A 16,353-nucleotide genomic window follows, 5' to 3' on the forward strand; every position below is an offset into this window, starting at 1 on the left:
TTTTGGAGATGAGGCCACTGATACCCATCACGATTAGAACGCCACCCAGCCCCTGAGCCAGGATTTACCTTTGGGGGTCTGTCCTGCAGACCTCAAGGCGCTCGTCTATCAATGTTCACGCAGAGCAATCCTTGTTGCAACAGGCCGGCAGCGGCCCCAGCTAGAAACAGCACGCGTCTCCATCCAGCGGGGAATTGTGAACAAAAGCCTCCTGCTTACGTGGACCAGTGGCCTCTGAGGACTGCTGACTGCTCACTCGGTGTTAACCTGCACCTCCAAAGTATGGATTTTTATGTGCGTGCACGAATATTATAAGTGTAGGATAAGCAAACGGAACCTAGAAAATTCAGACAGATGAGATAAAACATTGAGTACTTTTTCCTTGTGGCAGCTGAGCATATGTGCCCTGCGTAGGAGATCCTTGCTGGAGAATGTGACACCACGTTCCCACGGCGCACCGTCGAATGGAGACGTGAGAGACAGGGAAGTCCGTGCATCGTAGGATCCCGTTGTTGCAAAAACACACGATGACTTCAAGGTTCTCACGTGTCGGTCTGTAGACGGTGGATACAGCTTTATGGCTACGGACACACAGATAGGGACGCTCACACGCACCTTGGTGTACTCGCTCACGGGCACAGCACAGCGTGGGTGCGCGGGCCTCAGCCGTCACCCCTGCAGCCACGGCGGGGGCTGGACAGGGAGCAGGAAAATGAGATATCAAAAAGATACTAAAACCGAGAAAATATTCGGGATGTAATGCCAAGTAGGAAGGAAAGTAAACCCTCGTGCATTGTTCACACGGGGAGGACACCAGTGTGAGAAAAGGCGCCCGCCGGTGACAGGGACGAGGTCCGGGATGAGCCCTAGTCAGTGCCCTGGGCGGGGGAGACCCAGCCCCACCCGGACGCATCCTCCGCTGGACTCAGTGGCATCAGGGACGGTCCCACGGCCCTTGGCTTCTGTGCCATTTGAGTGGGAATTTGAATTCCAATCCTGTCACCTTTCCATACATCTGGAACCCTCTCTTGGAATTACATGCTAATAAGACGAGGGAGAGGACACGGATAGTTTCCCTAAAGATCACACTCCGTGCCCTGGGTCCCGTGGGGATGGTGCGTGAGGCAGAGAGCGGTCGGGCCCGCACCCGGCGTGATGTCGTGGCAAAAGCAAGGAGCCTGTGGCTTTCTCTGAACATCTTGTTAGACTCTGTGTCCATCAGAGGTGACTGGCTGGCGGAAAGGTGACCGTGAAGGTCTCCCACGGAGAGCCAAGCCCTTCATCATCTGACGGAGGTTGACGTGGCTGCAGAGAGGGGAGCCTGGGGGTTGTGCGGAGAGCTATTTCTGCGGGTGAGCCCGTGGAGAGCCCCCCATGTCTGACCAGGCTTTCCCGGCCTCGGGGACCCTCCTAGGCTGAGTGTGGGGAGCGGACAGTTGTCCACGTTTGCTCGGATACACGGTTGCAGGGCGAGCCCGCAGGAAGGGTGCAGCAGGATGCTGAGGGCCGCCCTGTGCGGGGAGGGGTGGGGGCGGGGAGCAGCTGCGGGTGGATGTGTGGGGACCCCAGTGCAGGACCAGGGTTCCCAAAGGGGCCGCCTTCCCGCACCCATGCCCCTGCGTGACCCCTCTTCTGGGTGCAGGCTAGACCTGGGAATGTCCTTCTAGCCGACGTAACGCCCAAACGCAACAAAGAGGTGGGACTCATGGGGCTCGTCACGAAGACTCACACCCTGTACCCCCCTCCCCTCCTCACTCTGATGGGGCGAGCTGCGGGTGAGGACCTAACGGGGAGGTCCTCCTCCTGCGAGGAGTCCTGCCCACGGTGGGGTGAGAGGCTTGGCGGTGAGCCCTCTCGCCGTGGAGCCCCCAGAGGAGCGTGCGGCCCGGCCACCTCCCCGTCACAGCCTCAAGAGGGTCTGTGGGCCACAGGACCCACGTAAGCCGTGCCTGATTCCCAACCCACACGAACCCTGAGTCTGTGGCTCTAAGTTACGGCTGTTTGGGGGCGACTTGCTGCACGGTGGTCAGTGGATCACTAACGGTGACGTTTGCTGCTGGGGTGGGAGGCAGGCACCCTGCATTTCCCACCCTGGCCCCCTCGTCTGGGCGGTGGGGCTGGGGGAGAAACCCGGTGGTCCCCCGGGCGAGCATGTGTGCGTGGTCTGGGGGCGGCACCGCATCCTTCCCTCTCCTCATTACGTATGCAAACACACTCGCCCTCCTGCTGCCCTTAGGAGAAAGGGGGGCGTCTCCGTTTACACCTCGGGGCCTCTGATCGAAAGGAGGTTTCCGTTTAGGAGAAAAAGCATTGCCGGAGGTTTGGGGCTCAGCGTCAGGTACCAAGCGGCAGAACCAGGGGCAAAGATCGGGTGATGCTGGTTAGACCATCTTCCCGAACATCCCCCAACAGGGCTTTGGACAAAAGCCCTGCTGCTTTGTCTCCTGTTCTGCAAACGGGAACAGGTGGTTGACCAGGAACATGTGTCTTCAGTTCAACTCTCCAGAGAGCTGGGGTACTGCTGTTTGTCCCCCTCGTTCTGCTGCCTGGGATCCTACAGCTCACCTTCGTCCCCCACCGTCTCAGCAGGCGGGGGGTGGTCAGCAGGTGTCTTCAGCCACGTCCCCCCAACTCACAAACAGTGGTTGTTTTCCTGGAAAACTTGAAAAGCCAGATGGTTTAGGATTTTCTTTTTTTTTTTTTTTTTTTTTTTTTAAAGATTTTATTTATTTATTTGACAGAGAGAGACAGCGAGAGCAGGAACACAAGCAGGGGGAGTGGGAGGGGGAGAAGCAGGCTTCCCGCCGAGCAAGGAGCCCGATGTGGGGCTCGATCCCAGGACCCTGGGATCATGACCTGAGCCGAAGGCAGACGCTCAACGACTGAGCCACCCAGGCGCCCTGGTTTAAGATTTTCATGCATCCCTACTTCCTTCCCCTGATATTTGCCGTGCCTCCCACGTGTGAGTCCTATGCCAGGAGCTGAGGCTAGAAAGGTCCCTACAAAATACAGCACTGTCCCTGTCCCCACTGGCTTAAAAAATCCAGTGAAGTAAATGTGTAATTGGGGCTTTTTGCATGAATTGAAAATGGTGATTATTTACCAAACTCAAAACATGACGAATGGACGGAATATACAAAAGTCATTTTAAGAGTATTTGATGTTTTTCCATGGCACTGTCCATTTCTGGGAAGACCTGACAGAGACTGGGCTCTCGAGTGAAGGTCTGGCTTTTGGGATGTTGCTGGTGGCCCAGTGTCCCGAGCAGGTGCAGACGTGGGGCTTTTTCCCCAGAAGATGTGGACGGCATCAGGAGAACTGTCGAACATCCAAGCCGGGTGAGATCTCAGAGAGTTCTTTCAAATTTCTCAGGTTTGTTTTTTTTTTAACGAAGAACTTGAAATTCAGAGAGGAGAAGACACGTGCCCATCTGCTGGCGATGCTCATGGTCATCTGATCTGATTTTCATGGTCAGGGATCCAGTTCTCACGGTGGCTGGTTAGGAAAGCACTTGCTCAGCTTTTCCTTCCCTGAATTAAGCCCAAACGATGACATGCCCGGGAGGGCGAGACGTGGACAGCAATGGGACAAACCCTGAGAGGCGGCAAACAGATGGGAAGATCAGAGGCGGTGAGCGCCCAGCATGGGGCCGGACTTGTGCCTCAGAAAGGTGGGTGCATCCCACCAGCAGTCCGTGGAACTGGGGAGCAGGAGGTGGACTCGGGGTGATTCACAGGGTCGCTGGCTGAGGTCCCAAACCTGGGGCCACCAGGAAGGTCGACCCCACACCATCCTCCTCTTCTGTAATGAATGCAGAGCCGCCAAAACTCCGATGAGGACCAGAACCACGAAAGAGACCACAAAGTCGACAAAGAGAGAAACTCACACCCAAGGAAATAGAGTTAACAGAGCACTGAGTGTATTTAATGTCTGTGAGTAGACGTGAAGGGGCATCATCCACAAAGCCAGTGCAGATTGGGATAAAAATCAATTAGAAGTTCTAGGAATTAAAAAAAAAACAACACATAATTATGGAAATTGACAGGTAGGTTAATGGGACCTGTATGCAGTGAAGAGCAAATGATAATTTTTGAGGATCAAAGTGCAGGACCCGCGCGGTGGGATCGAGACAGCAAGTGTGGGAAACGGCCCGCCGCATGCTGACGGATGCAGCTGGGCTCTGGAGTCCCGGCGCCAGGGAGTGAGGAATTCGAGAGGGACGCTGGGGGGAGGGGCAACGTTCAACTCAAAAATAGTTAATGGTGTCCTAAAATTAAAGAAGTCCAGATTGCAAAAGACCCACTGTGCGCTGTGCAGGATGAATTGGAAAGGAGTACAGAGTGGCCGCTGTGGACTGGGGACACGGCCCTGACTCGTGGTGATGCGGGTGAAAGCTGACACCCCCCAGATGATGCCCCCAAACACACACCACACTCAGTGCAGCCCAGTGCGGAGCAGAAAGTACGGATTTCTGGACTTTTCCCACACGGGTGTTGTGGTGGACAGACCCCGAGTTGGTCACCAGGGATCTCCACCTCCTGGGGTTCATGCTTTCGTGGGACCCCCGCCCCGAGTGGGGGTAGGGCTGTGACGTGCTCTGTCTGGTGGATGCGGCTAAGGTGACGGGACGGCCTTCCTGGGATCATGTAGAAGATGTGGGACCCTGGGTCACCCTCCTGCTGGCAGCCACATTGCGATCTTCCTACGAGAGGCCCCCATCATGTCAGGACCGTGCACAGGCCGGAGGGACTGAGGGCCTCAGTCCTACCACCACAGAAACTCAATTCTGCCAAAAATGTGGGTGAGCCTGGGCACAGACACATCCCCAGTCAAGCCTCCAGTGGGACCACCACCTTGATGGCGGGCGGCCCACGGAGGTCCACCCGGATGCCTGACCCACGGGAGCCAGGGGAGGGTGCCTGGGGGTGGGCTCGAGCTGCTGGGTTCGTGGTAATTTGTCACGTGGCAAAGGAGAAGCGGCCCAGCTGATGCTGGTGGGGTGTGATCTCAACCTCTGGCCAATCGCACCGTGTCAGCTGGGTGCGGGGCTCAGACTGTGGGGACAAGATCACTGAGGAACCTGATGCCGAAGTCCGGGTGACTGGGTGCCTGTCTGGTGGTCAGGAGGGCTGGCCCGCGATGCGAGGGGGCACCCGCCTGTCCTGCGGGTGAACCCCCCGAGGGAGCAGAACCCTTCTGTGTCTGGGATGCCCAGGACGGAGGATGAACACCCGGGCACAGTCCCTCTCCCTGCTCCGTCTGGGCAGGTCTTCAAGTCCTGGCTACGCTCTGATAAAATGGCCCTCGGCACTGACCTCGGGCGCCCACCAAAGTGTATTCTGGCGAAGAACCAGCAGTGAGATTAATGGGGTCGCTTCCAAATGAGCTGGCTCTGCACACTTGCCCTGTCTGTGGTGACGCCTCCAAGAGTTAAAGGGATGCAGCAGAAGGGCGGTCAGGTGGTTTCGCGGAAGGAGCCCGCGCTCCTGCCCTCACTCTGCGCGCTCGTCCTTCTAGCGCGACCTCGTGGGAGTCCCAGGTCCCTCGTCTGTGAAGCAGAGGGCTTGCGCTTGGGGCAGCTCAGCTCAGAAGCCAGATCTCTCCCCCCACCAAGGCGCACGCGGGACGAGGTCTCTGCTCTGGGAAAAGGCACCGTCCCCGGACCCCCAGCTTGAACTGGGCCGAGGCTCGGCCTCCATCTCCATCAGCCGCAGACGGAAAGAACCCGGCACCAAGCCCGCGGACCATAAGGAACAGAAGTCCGACAACCCGAGGTGAACAAGAAAGGGGATTTATTGGCTCATGTGACAAAACCATCCAGAGGGAGGGCTGGTCACAGGCAAAGCATGAGCGTTCTTAACGATGCCACCAAGTTCCTGGCTGGTTGTGCCCCCGACCACCCCCGCGGCAGAACCAGCATCATTGGAGGGTGGGCCCCTCTGCAGACCCAGGGCCGCCGACCTCCCCTCCCACCAGCAGTGCACGCTCCGTGCGTCCTGAGATGCCCTCCGGCCGCACCCCTGTAGCTCACAGGACCATCCCTGAACCCACCCATCGCCAGAGAGACGGAAGGAGCCGTTGGCTTTGTCCAGCCGGGGGCCCGACCCCAGAGATGGTGATGAACACGAATCCCCCCGTCCCCCAGAGACCAGGGCTGCTGGGGAAGGAAACGGGGGCGGGAACAGGGGGGCATGGCCCTGCCCGGCTCGCAGTCTGCCTTCCATTCCATTTCCACCTCGTCTAGGCCAACTGGTCCTGTTGGGAGCGGTGAGCAGTGTGGCCCCCAGACCCATCAGTTTCCTGCTAGACCCCCGGGGATTTTCCAGCCGCAGAAAAACACACCTCTGCCCCAAGCATCCCTGCAGCTGCGAGGACCCCCCAAGCACTCCCATCTCCCCACCCCTAAGGGCCCCCCCAAGAACCAAGGAGCTCCTGCCACGTTTTAAGGGGAAAATGCATTCGGGTGTGCAAACATTATCACATATTCATGCACTCAGGATCTAATTTTAGCTGCAAGAGGCTTCATTACAAGATGCTCACATAATTAAGCAGCTTTCTTCCCAGGGTCTGGAAGCCTGTCTATTCTTCTGTCTCATTTACACATCGCTGGGATTATCAGAAATGTGTTTTAGTTTTTTTAAATTATGTATTTTGGTGTTTCCAAATTGATCGACAACGGGAGATGAAAACCATGGAGATTACATGTCTTAACACAGGTTTACGTGATTTCACAGGTGGAATCTGCAGGAAGTGGGTTTTACCACAATCCTCCACCAAATTCACACTGGCTTTTGCTCCCTGGCTGCTTAGGGCAGCAGAGGCTTGATGGGAGAAGCTGAGAGCTTGAGGACGCCTCACTTGCAGAGACAAACGGACACCCCGAGCCCCTTCCCGTGCCTCCGGGCTCTCCCCCAGGACAGGCTGTGGTGACAGCCACGGAGAATCAGCAGCAGGGCCTTTGCACGTCCTTGCTCATCGGACACCCAGGAGCACCACCCCCGTGTCGGGCACCCGACTGTGTACCGACTCAGTGTGAGTCAATGCAGGTGACCCCGTCATTCCACTCTTCTGCAGGTCTGGCTGAGGTGCCCTGAAAGTTGCAAGGCCGTCTGAGCAGCTAGCTCTCCCCCGGGAAGGAAGGGAGGTCTCTGGGCACCTGGCAGCAGGAAATGAACCATCTACTGGGGTGAGGGGCTGGCTGTTGCTGTCCTGACTCCAGGGTGGGCAGGAGGGTGGGAGGCCCGAGGGCCAGCGTGGGTCGGCCCTCCAGCCACACCTCTGCCCTTCCCAGCCTCCCCGGCGTCCGGGTCTTGTCCCTGAAGTCTCCCCGGCGGCCGGAAGAGTGAGGGCCAGATCTGGGAGCCAATCTCAGGAGGCAGCCAGCATCCGGCCCTCCATCCCCTCGAGACTCTAGGGTTGCTTGGGGGGCGCAGCTGTCCCTTGGGACGCCTTCCACAGCAGGTGGGGCCTCGCGGCAGGTCTCCCCTCTTCCTGCGACGCTGGAGACACCGCTCTATCGGGCCGACCCAGACTGGATGGTGGAACCAGAGCCGTGCCAATAAACGCTTAGCAAGACCTGGTGCTTCCAGCGTCATGCCGAGCGCAGCTGTGGGAGGGCCGGGACAGGCTCGGCACCAGTGTGGGTTTGGCGGAGCCGGGGACGGCCGTGGAGGCCTCCCTCTGAAGAGGGGCAGCCCGCCGGGCCCCCCACCCACCTGCCCACCTGTGGTGGCTCTCGGCTTCCTGCAGCCGGCGGGGAGTGCAGGCTCAGGACGTTCCAATGCCGGTTTCCCCAAGCCTCTCCCCATTTTCTTCCCCTGGTGCAGCTTGGCTCAGGCCGTAGGAGGACAGACCAAGGGGCCCAGCTGCGGTCACCCCAAGCCTGGAGAAGCTGCTGAGGGGCCCGCCCACCACCACCCACCTCGCAAGGGTCCAGCCCCACCCCCAGACCAGAGCCCTGGTCTGCACAGCCTCATTCTGAACCTGAGAGTCGGTCTCTGAAGGGCGCTCTGTTCCTTCAGGCTGAGCACCAGGCCGCTGTGAGGACAGTCCCTCTGTGTCCCCACCTCTGTCCTCACCCACCACTCCGTCCCCAGCTGCGCACTCAGACACACACGCCCCACACCCGTTCTCCAAGCCTCTGAACCTTTGCATACGCTGTTCTCTCTGCCTCAACGCCCTTCCCTCTGCTCCGCTGGGGAAATCCCTACAGATTCCTCCGGACCAGCAGCGTGGAGACCCTGAGCGCACGCACGCTCCTCTGCTACTGGGTTAACTCCTGTTTGGGACCAGCCTCCCCTGCCCCCCGAGGCTGTGAGCTGGGGTAGGGGGCTTTCCTACCCTCCCCCCACACACACTGCCGGGCTAGCACACAACAGGCCACGGCGTCCGTGAGCACCCTTCCTCCGGGGTGAGTGACTGAGAGAGATGGCAACCTCACGCAGAGACAGAGGGCGTGGTAATGAGCCCCAGGGACCGGGCGGGGGTGAACACAGAAGGTTTGGCCGTGGCCCCTCCCTCGAGGGTTGTGTGGATGGGGACATGGCCAAGATGGGTGGGGCCAAGTGATCCCCAAGACCTGTCCCTCCTGGGTCTCCCCATGTGCACCCCAAGCCCCCCTGCAGGCCTGTGTGCCCCTCGGGTCTGGGGCTCCCCTGGAGGCCAGCCCCTCTTGCCCCATGCCCCCTCGCCCTCACACCCGCCTCTGGGACACGGGAGGGAAAAGCGGGGCAAGGGGGCCCCTCCAAGGAGTGCTGACGTTGGACGGGGTTGTGGGGTGCACAGAGCTGTGGCAGGTCCTGAGGTCGGTGTGCGGTGGGGGGGGGGTCTACTCTGTCCAGTCCTGCCAGCCCGCCTACAGAGAAGGGAGATGTAGGGCTGTGCACCGGGGTGCCTGATGGCCACGCTACACGTGTTCATGGGGCGTCTGATGCGCCGTCAGGATCGCGGGGTCCAGCAGCATCCGTGAGCTCATGCCCACGCCGGGGTGCTCGCTGCCCACGGCGCCGACGCCCGCCCAGCCCCGCGTCCGGGGGCGAGGACCCTGGCCGGCGAGTCTGCAGCGCGAAACAGGAAGCCGGACTGGGAGCCCAGCGCGCGCGGGCGGGCCGGCGTCTGCGGGTCCGAGAGGGCCCGGCCCAGCGCGCGTGGCCCCGCGAGACGGGTCTGTGAGCGCAGGGGGGCCTGCGGCGGCTCCGGCAGCCGGGCCCCAGCGAGGCCGCGGGGCAGCGTCCGGGCCGTCATCTGGGCACGTACTCGCCCGGCAGCCCGGCCCCGCCGTGGTCGCGCAGCGCCTTGTCCACCGTCCGGATGTAGCCGTCGATCAGCGCCCTCATCTCGGGCGTGAAGGGCTCGGGGTCCTGGGGGCGCCGGCCGCGCCGCCGGAAGCTGCCCTCCTTGTTGTTCTCCACGCACAGCAGCCGCTCCTCGCTCACGGACACGTTGAGGAAGGCCACCATCTCCCGCAGCGTGGGCAGCAGGCTGTGCCGCAGCTCCTCGTAATGCACCACCAGCAGCCGCTTGCCGTACCGCAGCCAGTCCAGCACGTGCGAGGACCACCACGCCGCGTAGCTTCGCACGAAGTCCGGCCACTCTGCGCGGGAGAGAGGGCGCCCGTCAGGCCCGCCTCCTGGGCGCCGGGGTGGGGAGGCGAGGGCCCCACAGATGAGGCCCTCCTGACGACCTGCGGGCAGTAAGAGCAGCACCCCCGGGCCAGCCCGGGTCACGTGGCTGTGGCTGCATCCGTGGCCGTGGCAGCACCACGTGAGGACGGACGTGGACCATGTGTGCCAAGAACCGGTTCCCTCTCTCGTGGACGGTGAGTGCCGTGACCGCTGGGCCCACGCTGGGGCAGGGAGAGCCACGGGGCCCACGTGGCACAGTAGGGTTAATGACAGGTGGGAAACGGGATGACCCTCATCCGCCTTCACCTGTCCCGGGTGACCAGGGTGAGCAGGGGTTCGGCAAGGACGCACACAGGCCCGATCGCCTGCCCCGGGGCCTCCTGTGAGGCTAAGTGAACCTGGTCCCTGCCTGATGCCGACCTGTCTCGTTGGGGGGGTGGCCAGTCTACCCTGTGACGCCGCCGGGCAGCCGCCAACTTTTGCCAATGGTCTACTCCGTGAGATTTCTATCCTAGCAAATTAGAAAGCTGGCGGGCTTTTTGTTTTGGTGGGGAAAGGTGCAAATGTCAACAAACACCGCTGCTGTAACTATCCCACCCGCACACCTCAGATGCCACCGAGAGCCTTCACTCTCCCTAGTCTTCATGATGACTCCGAGACAGGGACCACCCTGGTGTCTCAGATGAGTAAACTGAGGCTCACGAGAGCCAAGGAGGGACCAGAGCTCAGCCTCCTGCATCCGGGGGGTCAGCAAGGGGCAGGGTCGGCTGGAGGCCACGGGAGGCATCAGCCGGGGCCGAGGCTACAGGGACGGGCCTGCCTGCCCCATGGCCTTGCACCTGCTGGACGCAGCTTCCCTCTGAGCGCTCCGTGCCCTAACACCCGCCCCCCGGACCCGCGTCTCGGCCACACTGTGGGGCGGGTCCCCCCCCGGCCCCGCCACGGGCTGCCCACCCCTTTTGCCTACCTTTGCTCTTCCAGTTGCGGTCGGCCGCGTAGCCCAGGTGCCCGGCACACTTGCGGTTGAACTCGGCCACCAGGGACCTGTACGGATTCCGGATCAGCAGGATGGCCGAGTCGAACATCTCGATTTCCCTCCGGCCGCTCTCATGGGTCTTCACGCAGATGGTGCGCCGGCTGCACCAGTGATCCTTCTCGCCCTTGAACCCTGCGGGGAGAGCGGAGGCCCCTGAGGACCGCGTCGGGCCCCGCCACGGCAGCAGGCAGAGCTGAACACGCCTCCGGGAGACCCAGAAGCTGGGGGGCAGAGGCCTGACACCCCTCTGGACCCTGGAGGTGCGTGCGTGTGGGCATTTGCACGGAGATGTCCCCCAAGCACCACAAACAGCCCACGAGTTAGTGGCGGCTGCAGGCATGGCTCAGAGTGGGTACGAGACTTGCCCGAGGTCACACAGCAGCGCAGGGCTCTGGGCACGTGCCGCGTGTGTCCCTGGGAGGCCTGGCTTCCACCCCTTCCCGGCAGTGGGGGCGGGATCCCCGTCACCAGGCGCGAGGCCTGTCAGACCTTATGCTGCGGTCCTGCAGCGGGACCCAGCCCTCCCCACCGTAGCAGAGTCACACGGGTCAACAGGACGCTTATGTGCTTGTTCCGCGGTGGGCTTTACGCTGCGGATGGAGGGGCTCCACGTGCAGTCCTGCCGAGCACAGGGGCTCACAGGAACTAGGAGTAGAGGACCGGTCAGGGGTGCAGCGCGATGTCACGGAAGGACCCCTGGACAGGCGTCCCTGAACCTAGATTCTGGCCACGTCCCGACAGATCCGGGGTCCGTGAGCCTGGGACCCGTGCTCCATAAACGAGCACGCACTTCTCCTGGGCTCTTGGGGACGCCGATGAGCCCCAGCACCACCCGCTTCGTGAGCGGCTGGGGACACGTGAAGGTGCAGCGAGCAGGGACGGGTTCTCTGATGCCGGGAAACAAGGCTCCTCTGCATCGGGGTTCGCCCACTGGAACTCAACACGCCAAACCCCGTCAGCCTTCGCCGGGGCTCCTTCTGTCAGACGCTGGGACGCTCCAGGGGAAGGAGGAGCCAGACCACAGGCTGTAAACACGGGATCTGGTCCCTGACACCCTGACACCCACGGCGCCTTCCGTGCGCGGCAGGCTGTCCCCACAGCACCACTCTCGCCCGTCACACGGGCCACATTCGCCCAGGACTGGCCGGGCACTGTGCGTGTCACTGTGGGTTGGTGCAGAGGCCAGTGGCCACCCTGAGCCAGTCCCCGGAAGCCTCAGAGGGGGAACCTCGCGGGCCACCCCACGCGGCCTGTCCAGCCCCTGGGGCCCCTGGCCCCCTGCAGACCGAGACCGCTGTGTGGACAGGTCCTGCCCCGCAGCCGGGGACCCCTGCCCTGGCCCTCACTCACCCTTGTTGTACAGGGTCCCATCAAAGTAGTAGCTCCCCGTGTAGAAGCCGGTGGCGTGCTCGATGAGGTGCCGCGCCCACGTGTTCCCGGCTCCCGGGAAGCTCGACAGAGCCACAAACACCTTGGACTTGGTGGGCAGGAACCGCCTGTCCGTGCAGCGAGTGTCTGAAAGTCCAGAGGTTGACCACCGACCGCCCCACCGGGACCCGCTGCCCCGAGGCTCCCACTACACCGACGGGGAAACTGAGGCAGGCCCAGGGAGGGGAGGGCTTGGCTGCACAGGCCTGTGGCCAGAGAGGCCTCCCATGCCCCGGGCAGCGGGCCCTGGCTCCCCGCACAGCACAGAACGCTCTGGATTCTGCAGGGGGGTGGCTGGCCCCGCCTCGCCGCTCTCCTGCTCTTCCTCAAACTATCTCCATCCCCAGACTTGGGTCAAGGCCAGGAGCGTCCCGTGTCCAGCCTCCAGGGACGGTGGAGGCCCCCCCCGCCCCAGGACCACACACGGCCACACTGGCCTCTCCAAATCCCCGGAGCGCGGGACCCCGCTCGTCCCCCAGGTGCCGAACTCACCCTGCATGGGTGTCTGGTAGACCTCGCAGTACGGGGCCAGCCTCTGCGCCTCAGGCTCCTGGCCACACAGCGAGCTGTCCACGGCGTCCCGAAGGCTGAACTGAGGCGTGGGGTAAGCGCAGTAGCACTCCCAGCCCCGCAGGATGGCCAGTGGGAACTCCTGCCAGGAGCGAGGGGGACAGAAGCATGTGGGGTGCACGCCGGGCCGGGCCTCCCAGCTCGCATCGGGATGGACGTCCGTCCTTCCAGCTCAAGCCTGGGGGGGGGGGCACGGCGCATGGACGTGACAGCTCACAGCGGGCCAGGGACGGTCAACAGTCACAGCACGAGCAGACCCGGGACTAAGGCTGGGGGGCCGGCAGGAGTGCGGGAGGACTGGGCACGCGGGGTGGGGGCGTCCACAGGAGCCCGTGTGTGCCCGGTCAGAATGGGGCACGTAAGCCCACACAGCGCAGTGCGGGGCCCACAGACCGCAAGCCCCAAGGAGACCTCTGGCCTTCCGGTTGGGGCTCCCTGGGGAGGTCAGCCCAACCCTGCTGCGGCGGGCAGGGGGTGCAGGCCGGGACAGACTCCCCCAGTCCCTGTGGGCTCCGCCAGGATCAGGGGCAGCCCCCTCCCCTGTGCTTGGCCCTGCTCCCTCTGCCCCCACGGAGGAGACCGCTGGGCACTGGGCGACCTCGGGCAAGGTGCCGAGCCTCTCTGAACCTCACCACTGAACAAGAGAAATCAGATCCACCTTGCACGTTCCTTATGAGGAAAGCCCAGCACCGGGCATGGCGCGTGCGGGCGCTCCCAGGGGGAAGGACACCCAGCCCCACTCGCCCCTGCCTGCCCCTGCCTCGTGCAAACGGGAACGCAGGGAGAGTAGGCAGGGAGGGAGGCGGGAGGCCGAGAAAGCCTCTCACAGCCCAGGCAACACCGCACAGACCTTTTTATTTTTTGCCTACAGCAAAAATCTCATAAATAAATAAGAAAAAGAAAATCAATAGCGTTTTCTGAGTGTGGCTCAGCAAAGAGAGGATCCCCGGGCTCAGAAAAGTCACCGGGCGAGTCCCAGCCATGGGAGGGTGATGCAGAGCCCCAGTGGGGGGAGGGGACTCCTGTGCTGGGGCATGTGCCCCCCCCCACTGCCCTGCAGCCCCCACCAGAACCCCTCCCCGCCTCCCTCCTCCTCCTGGACGCCTGCAGCGGCTGGGCCGCTGCCAGGAGCTCCCAGGTTCCCGACCCCGTCCCTCTGAGAGCTGAGCTGCCGCGTGGAGACAGAAGCCGAGACCCCACGCTGTTCCAACGCTGCGCACCCACCACGCACCCCTGCCCTGTTCCGAAGCTGCGCCCCTCTACGCACCCCCTGCCACGCAGCCCCGCCCTGTTCGGACGCTGCGCACCCACCACGCACCCCCGCGCTGTTCTGATGCAGCGCCCCCACCACGCACCCCGCTCACCCCCGCCACGCATGCCCATCGCTGCTACAGCACTGAGCCCCCCTACACACGGAAAGCCCTGAGACAGCCCGTGGGGCCCATCTGGAACCCTAGTCTCTAGGGAACAGACAAGTCTTGTGGCTCCTGGCCTGGAAGAGGGGAAGGACCTCGCTTCCCTCCAGCCTCCTCACCAGCTCGCCCCCTCCCCTGGGACCAGAGCACAGGTCTCCATGCCTTTGCTGGAGGAGGCTCTGGAGACATGGATTTTCGGAGGATGAAGGACGGGGGAGGCAGTGGCTCGGGGTGTCTGTGGGCTTCCCCTGAGCAGGGATCAGGGAGGAAGCAGCAGGTGTGTAACCCATCAGACCCCAACACCAACCCCACAGCTCAGCAGCCTGCCCCCTCCTAGCTTCAGTTTTCCTATCTGTGAGCTGGGGTCAGGACCCCCCACCCCGATGCACGTCCTCGGTGACCCCCCCGTCATCTCTCGGGACTTCTGCTGCCCCCCCCCACGCGAGGGGACCTGAGAGTTTGACGCTGTCCGTGGGCTCCCCTCCATGGCCCCTACACACGGGACAGAGGTTGGAAGTCCCACCCCCATTGCACCTGTGAGACCCACCGTTGGCCACAGCGGTCCCTCACCCCTGCACACTCCGCACCACAGCGGGGCCCGCATCGGGGTGCAGGACAGCACCGGCGGGTCCCCACCATCTCTCCGCACCCGCGGCATCTGTCCCGAGCCCACGTTCTACCCCCAGTTCAGGATGCGGCTGTATTCGGAGACGGGGTCTCTAAAGAGGTAAATCAGTTAAAATGGGCCACGGCGGGTGTGAGCCAATCCGACTAGTGTCGTCATAAGAGATTAGGACACAGACAAACGACCGTGTGAACACACAGGGACAAGATGGCCGTCTGTGCGCCCACTCCGCCCACGCGGGATCCTCCGTGGAGGAACCGCAGAGTCGCCGTCCACGGGCAGACGCACCATCGGGGTGTCCGTTCGCTCCACGCCCACCTGGGCTCTGTCCGCTGTGTCCTCGAGAGCACCCACGGGACCCGTGTCCCGGAAGGAAGTGTCCCTCCAGCCGTGTCCGCACCTGGTGGACGCTCACTGAACGTCTGATGGATGTGCCAGCCGACGGTCGAATGTCCCCCGAGGTGCTGGTGGTGCACGTGGGCACCAGGCTCCCGTGGGCCCTGGGCTCTGCTCAGAGAAGAAAACGCCACCACGCGGGACCCCTCCCCAGCTGTAGTGGCCGCCCGCGACCCTGCACCCCACCGGCGACCCGAGCCCCTCCGCTTCCTCGCGTGGGTGAACCCGTCAAGCTTCGTGGTGCGTGCGGAGCGAGGGGGAGCCGTAGACGGTAATGCGGTTTTATTTACAACATAACCGCTCAGCAACATCACCAGATTCTGAAAACACAGAACAATTTCCAGCCCCTTGGGGATTTCTAGGACATGATTTCCATAAAAATTAAATATTGATGAAAGGGTGCCTGGGTGGCTCAGATGGTTAAGCATCTGCCTTCGGCTCAGGTCATGTCCCAGGGTCCTGGGATCGAGTCCCGCATCAGGAGCCCGCCTCTCTCTCTCTCATGAATAAATCAAATCTTTAAAAAAAAATATTGATGTAACTCTTCTCTGTCGGCTTCCCTGCTCTCCCTACCCCTACCTGGGCTTCAGCGCAAGAAGACGATCGGAGAAGGGGAGACGGGAGGGGGAGGCCGGGACACAGACATGGGACTGTTCCCATCGAAGGGGTGGAGGGGATGGTGGGGGGGACAGGGCCCCACCCGGAAACCGCATCCGGAGCCTGGGCCCGGTGGCTACCACGTGCACACGCATTTGGCCTGGCGTCGGGTCAGGACGCAGCAAGCGATGGGCCCTCCTGTCCCAGCGTCCACATGCAAAGGCGTGGTGGTGGCCAGGGATAAGGGAGTGGACATTCCGGCGGGCCCATCCGTCTCCATCCTCCTTGAGCGCCTTTCTTGCAGTCGGTCTCCGGGATTACCGGGCGTCACAAAACACGTCAGAGATCAGAACTTCAGAAGGGGAAATTGAGGTGAGGAGGCAGGTGTCGAGCAGCCCAAGACCTCAGACCATGAGGCCCATCAGGGACAGAATCAGCCCAGGGCTCGGCCACACACCACTCTCAACTCCGTGGACACACACATGAAAACGGGGGGCTTTCGGTGAAATCTGTGCCTTGACTGGTCTCCTGCCTCCATTCACTCCGAGGCCGCTCTGGACATTCAGGCCCAAAAGGAAAGAAGGTGCCCGGAGGGTGGCTGCTGGGATGGGGGTGGAGGGCGGGCTTCTGCTCACAGGTGAGCGTCAGGGTGAACCAGAGCCC

The 16,353-nt window shown here is 62.3% G+C and overlaps 1 protein-coding gene across 2 annotated transcripts in view; it reads right to left on the reverse strand.

The window, feature by feature from the left end:
• Window positions 1-5,775: 5,775 nt before the first annotated feature.
• The window catches only part of WSCD1 (WSC domain containing 1), a 30,970-nt gene continuing 20,392 nt past the window's right edge, over window positions 5,776-16,353 (reverse strand). For both annotated transcript variants that reach the window (XM_045890022.3, XM_045890023.2), the window contains exons 6-9: window positions 12,580-12,739; window positions 12,010-12,174; window positions 10,591-10,791; window positions 5,776-9,592 (exon numbers count right to left, since the gene is read on the reverse strand). In XM_045890022.3, the coding sequence (XP_045745978.1) occupies window positions 9,240-9,592; window positions 10,591-10,791; window positions 12,010-12,174; window positions 12,580-12,739 (879 nt within the window). In that variant the 3' untranslated portion in view covers window positions 5,776-9,239. The remainder of the gene's footprint in view (window positions 9,593-10,590; window positions 10,792-12,009; window positions 12,175-12,579; window positions 12,740-16,353) is intronic.

Source organism: Mirounga angustirostris, unplaced genomic scaffold (genome assembly GCF_029215605.1).
Source record: "Mirounga angustirostris isolate CCGP_5_RB_7025 unplaced genomic scaffold, mMirAng1.0.hap1 SCAF_17, whole genome shotgun sequence".
NCBI classification, from domain to species: Eukaryota; Metazoa; Chordata; class Mammalia; order Carnivora; family Phocidae; genus Mirounga; species Mirounga angustirostris.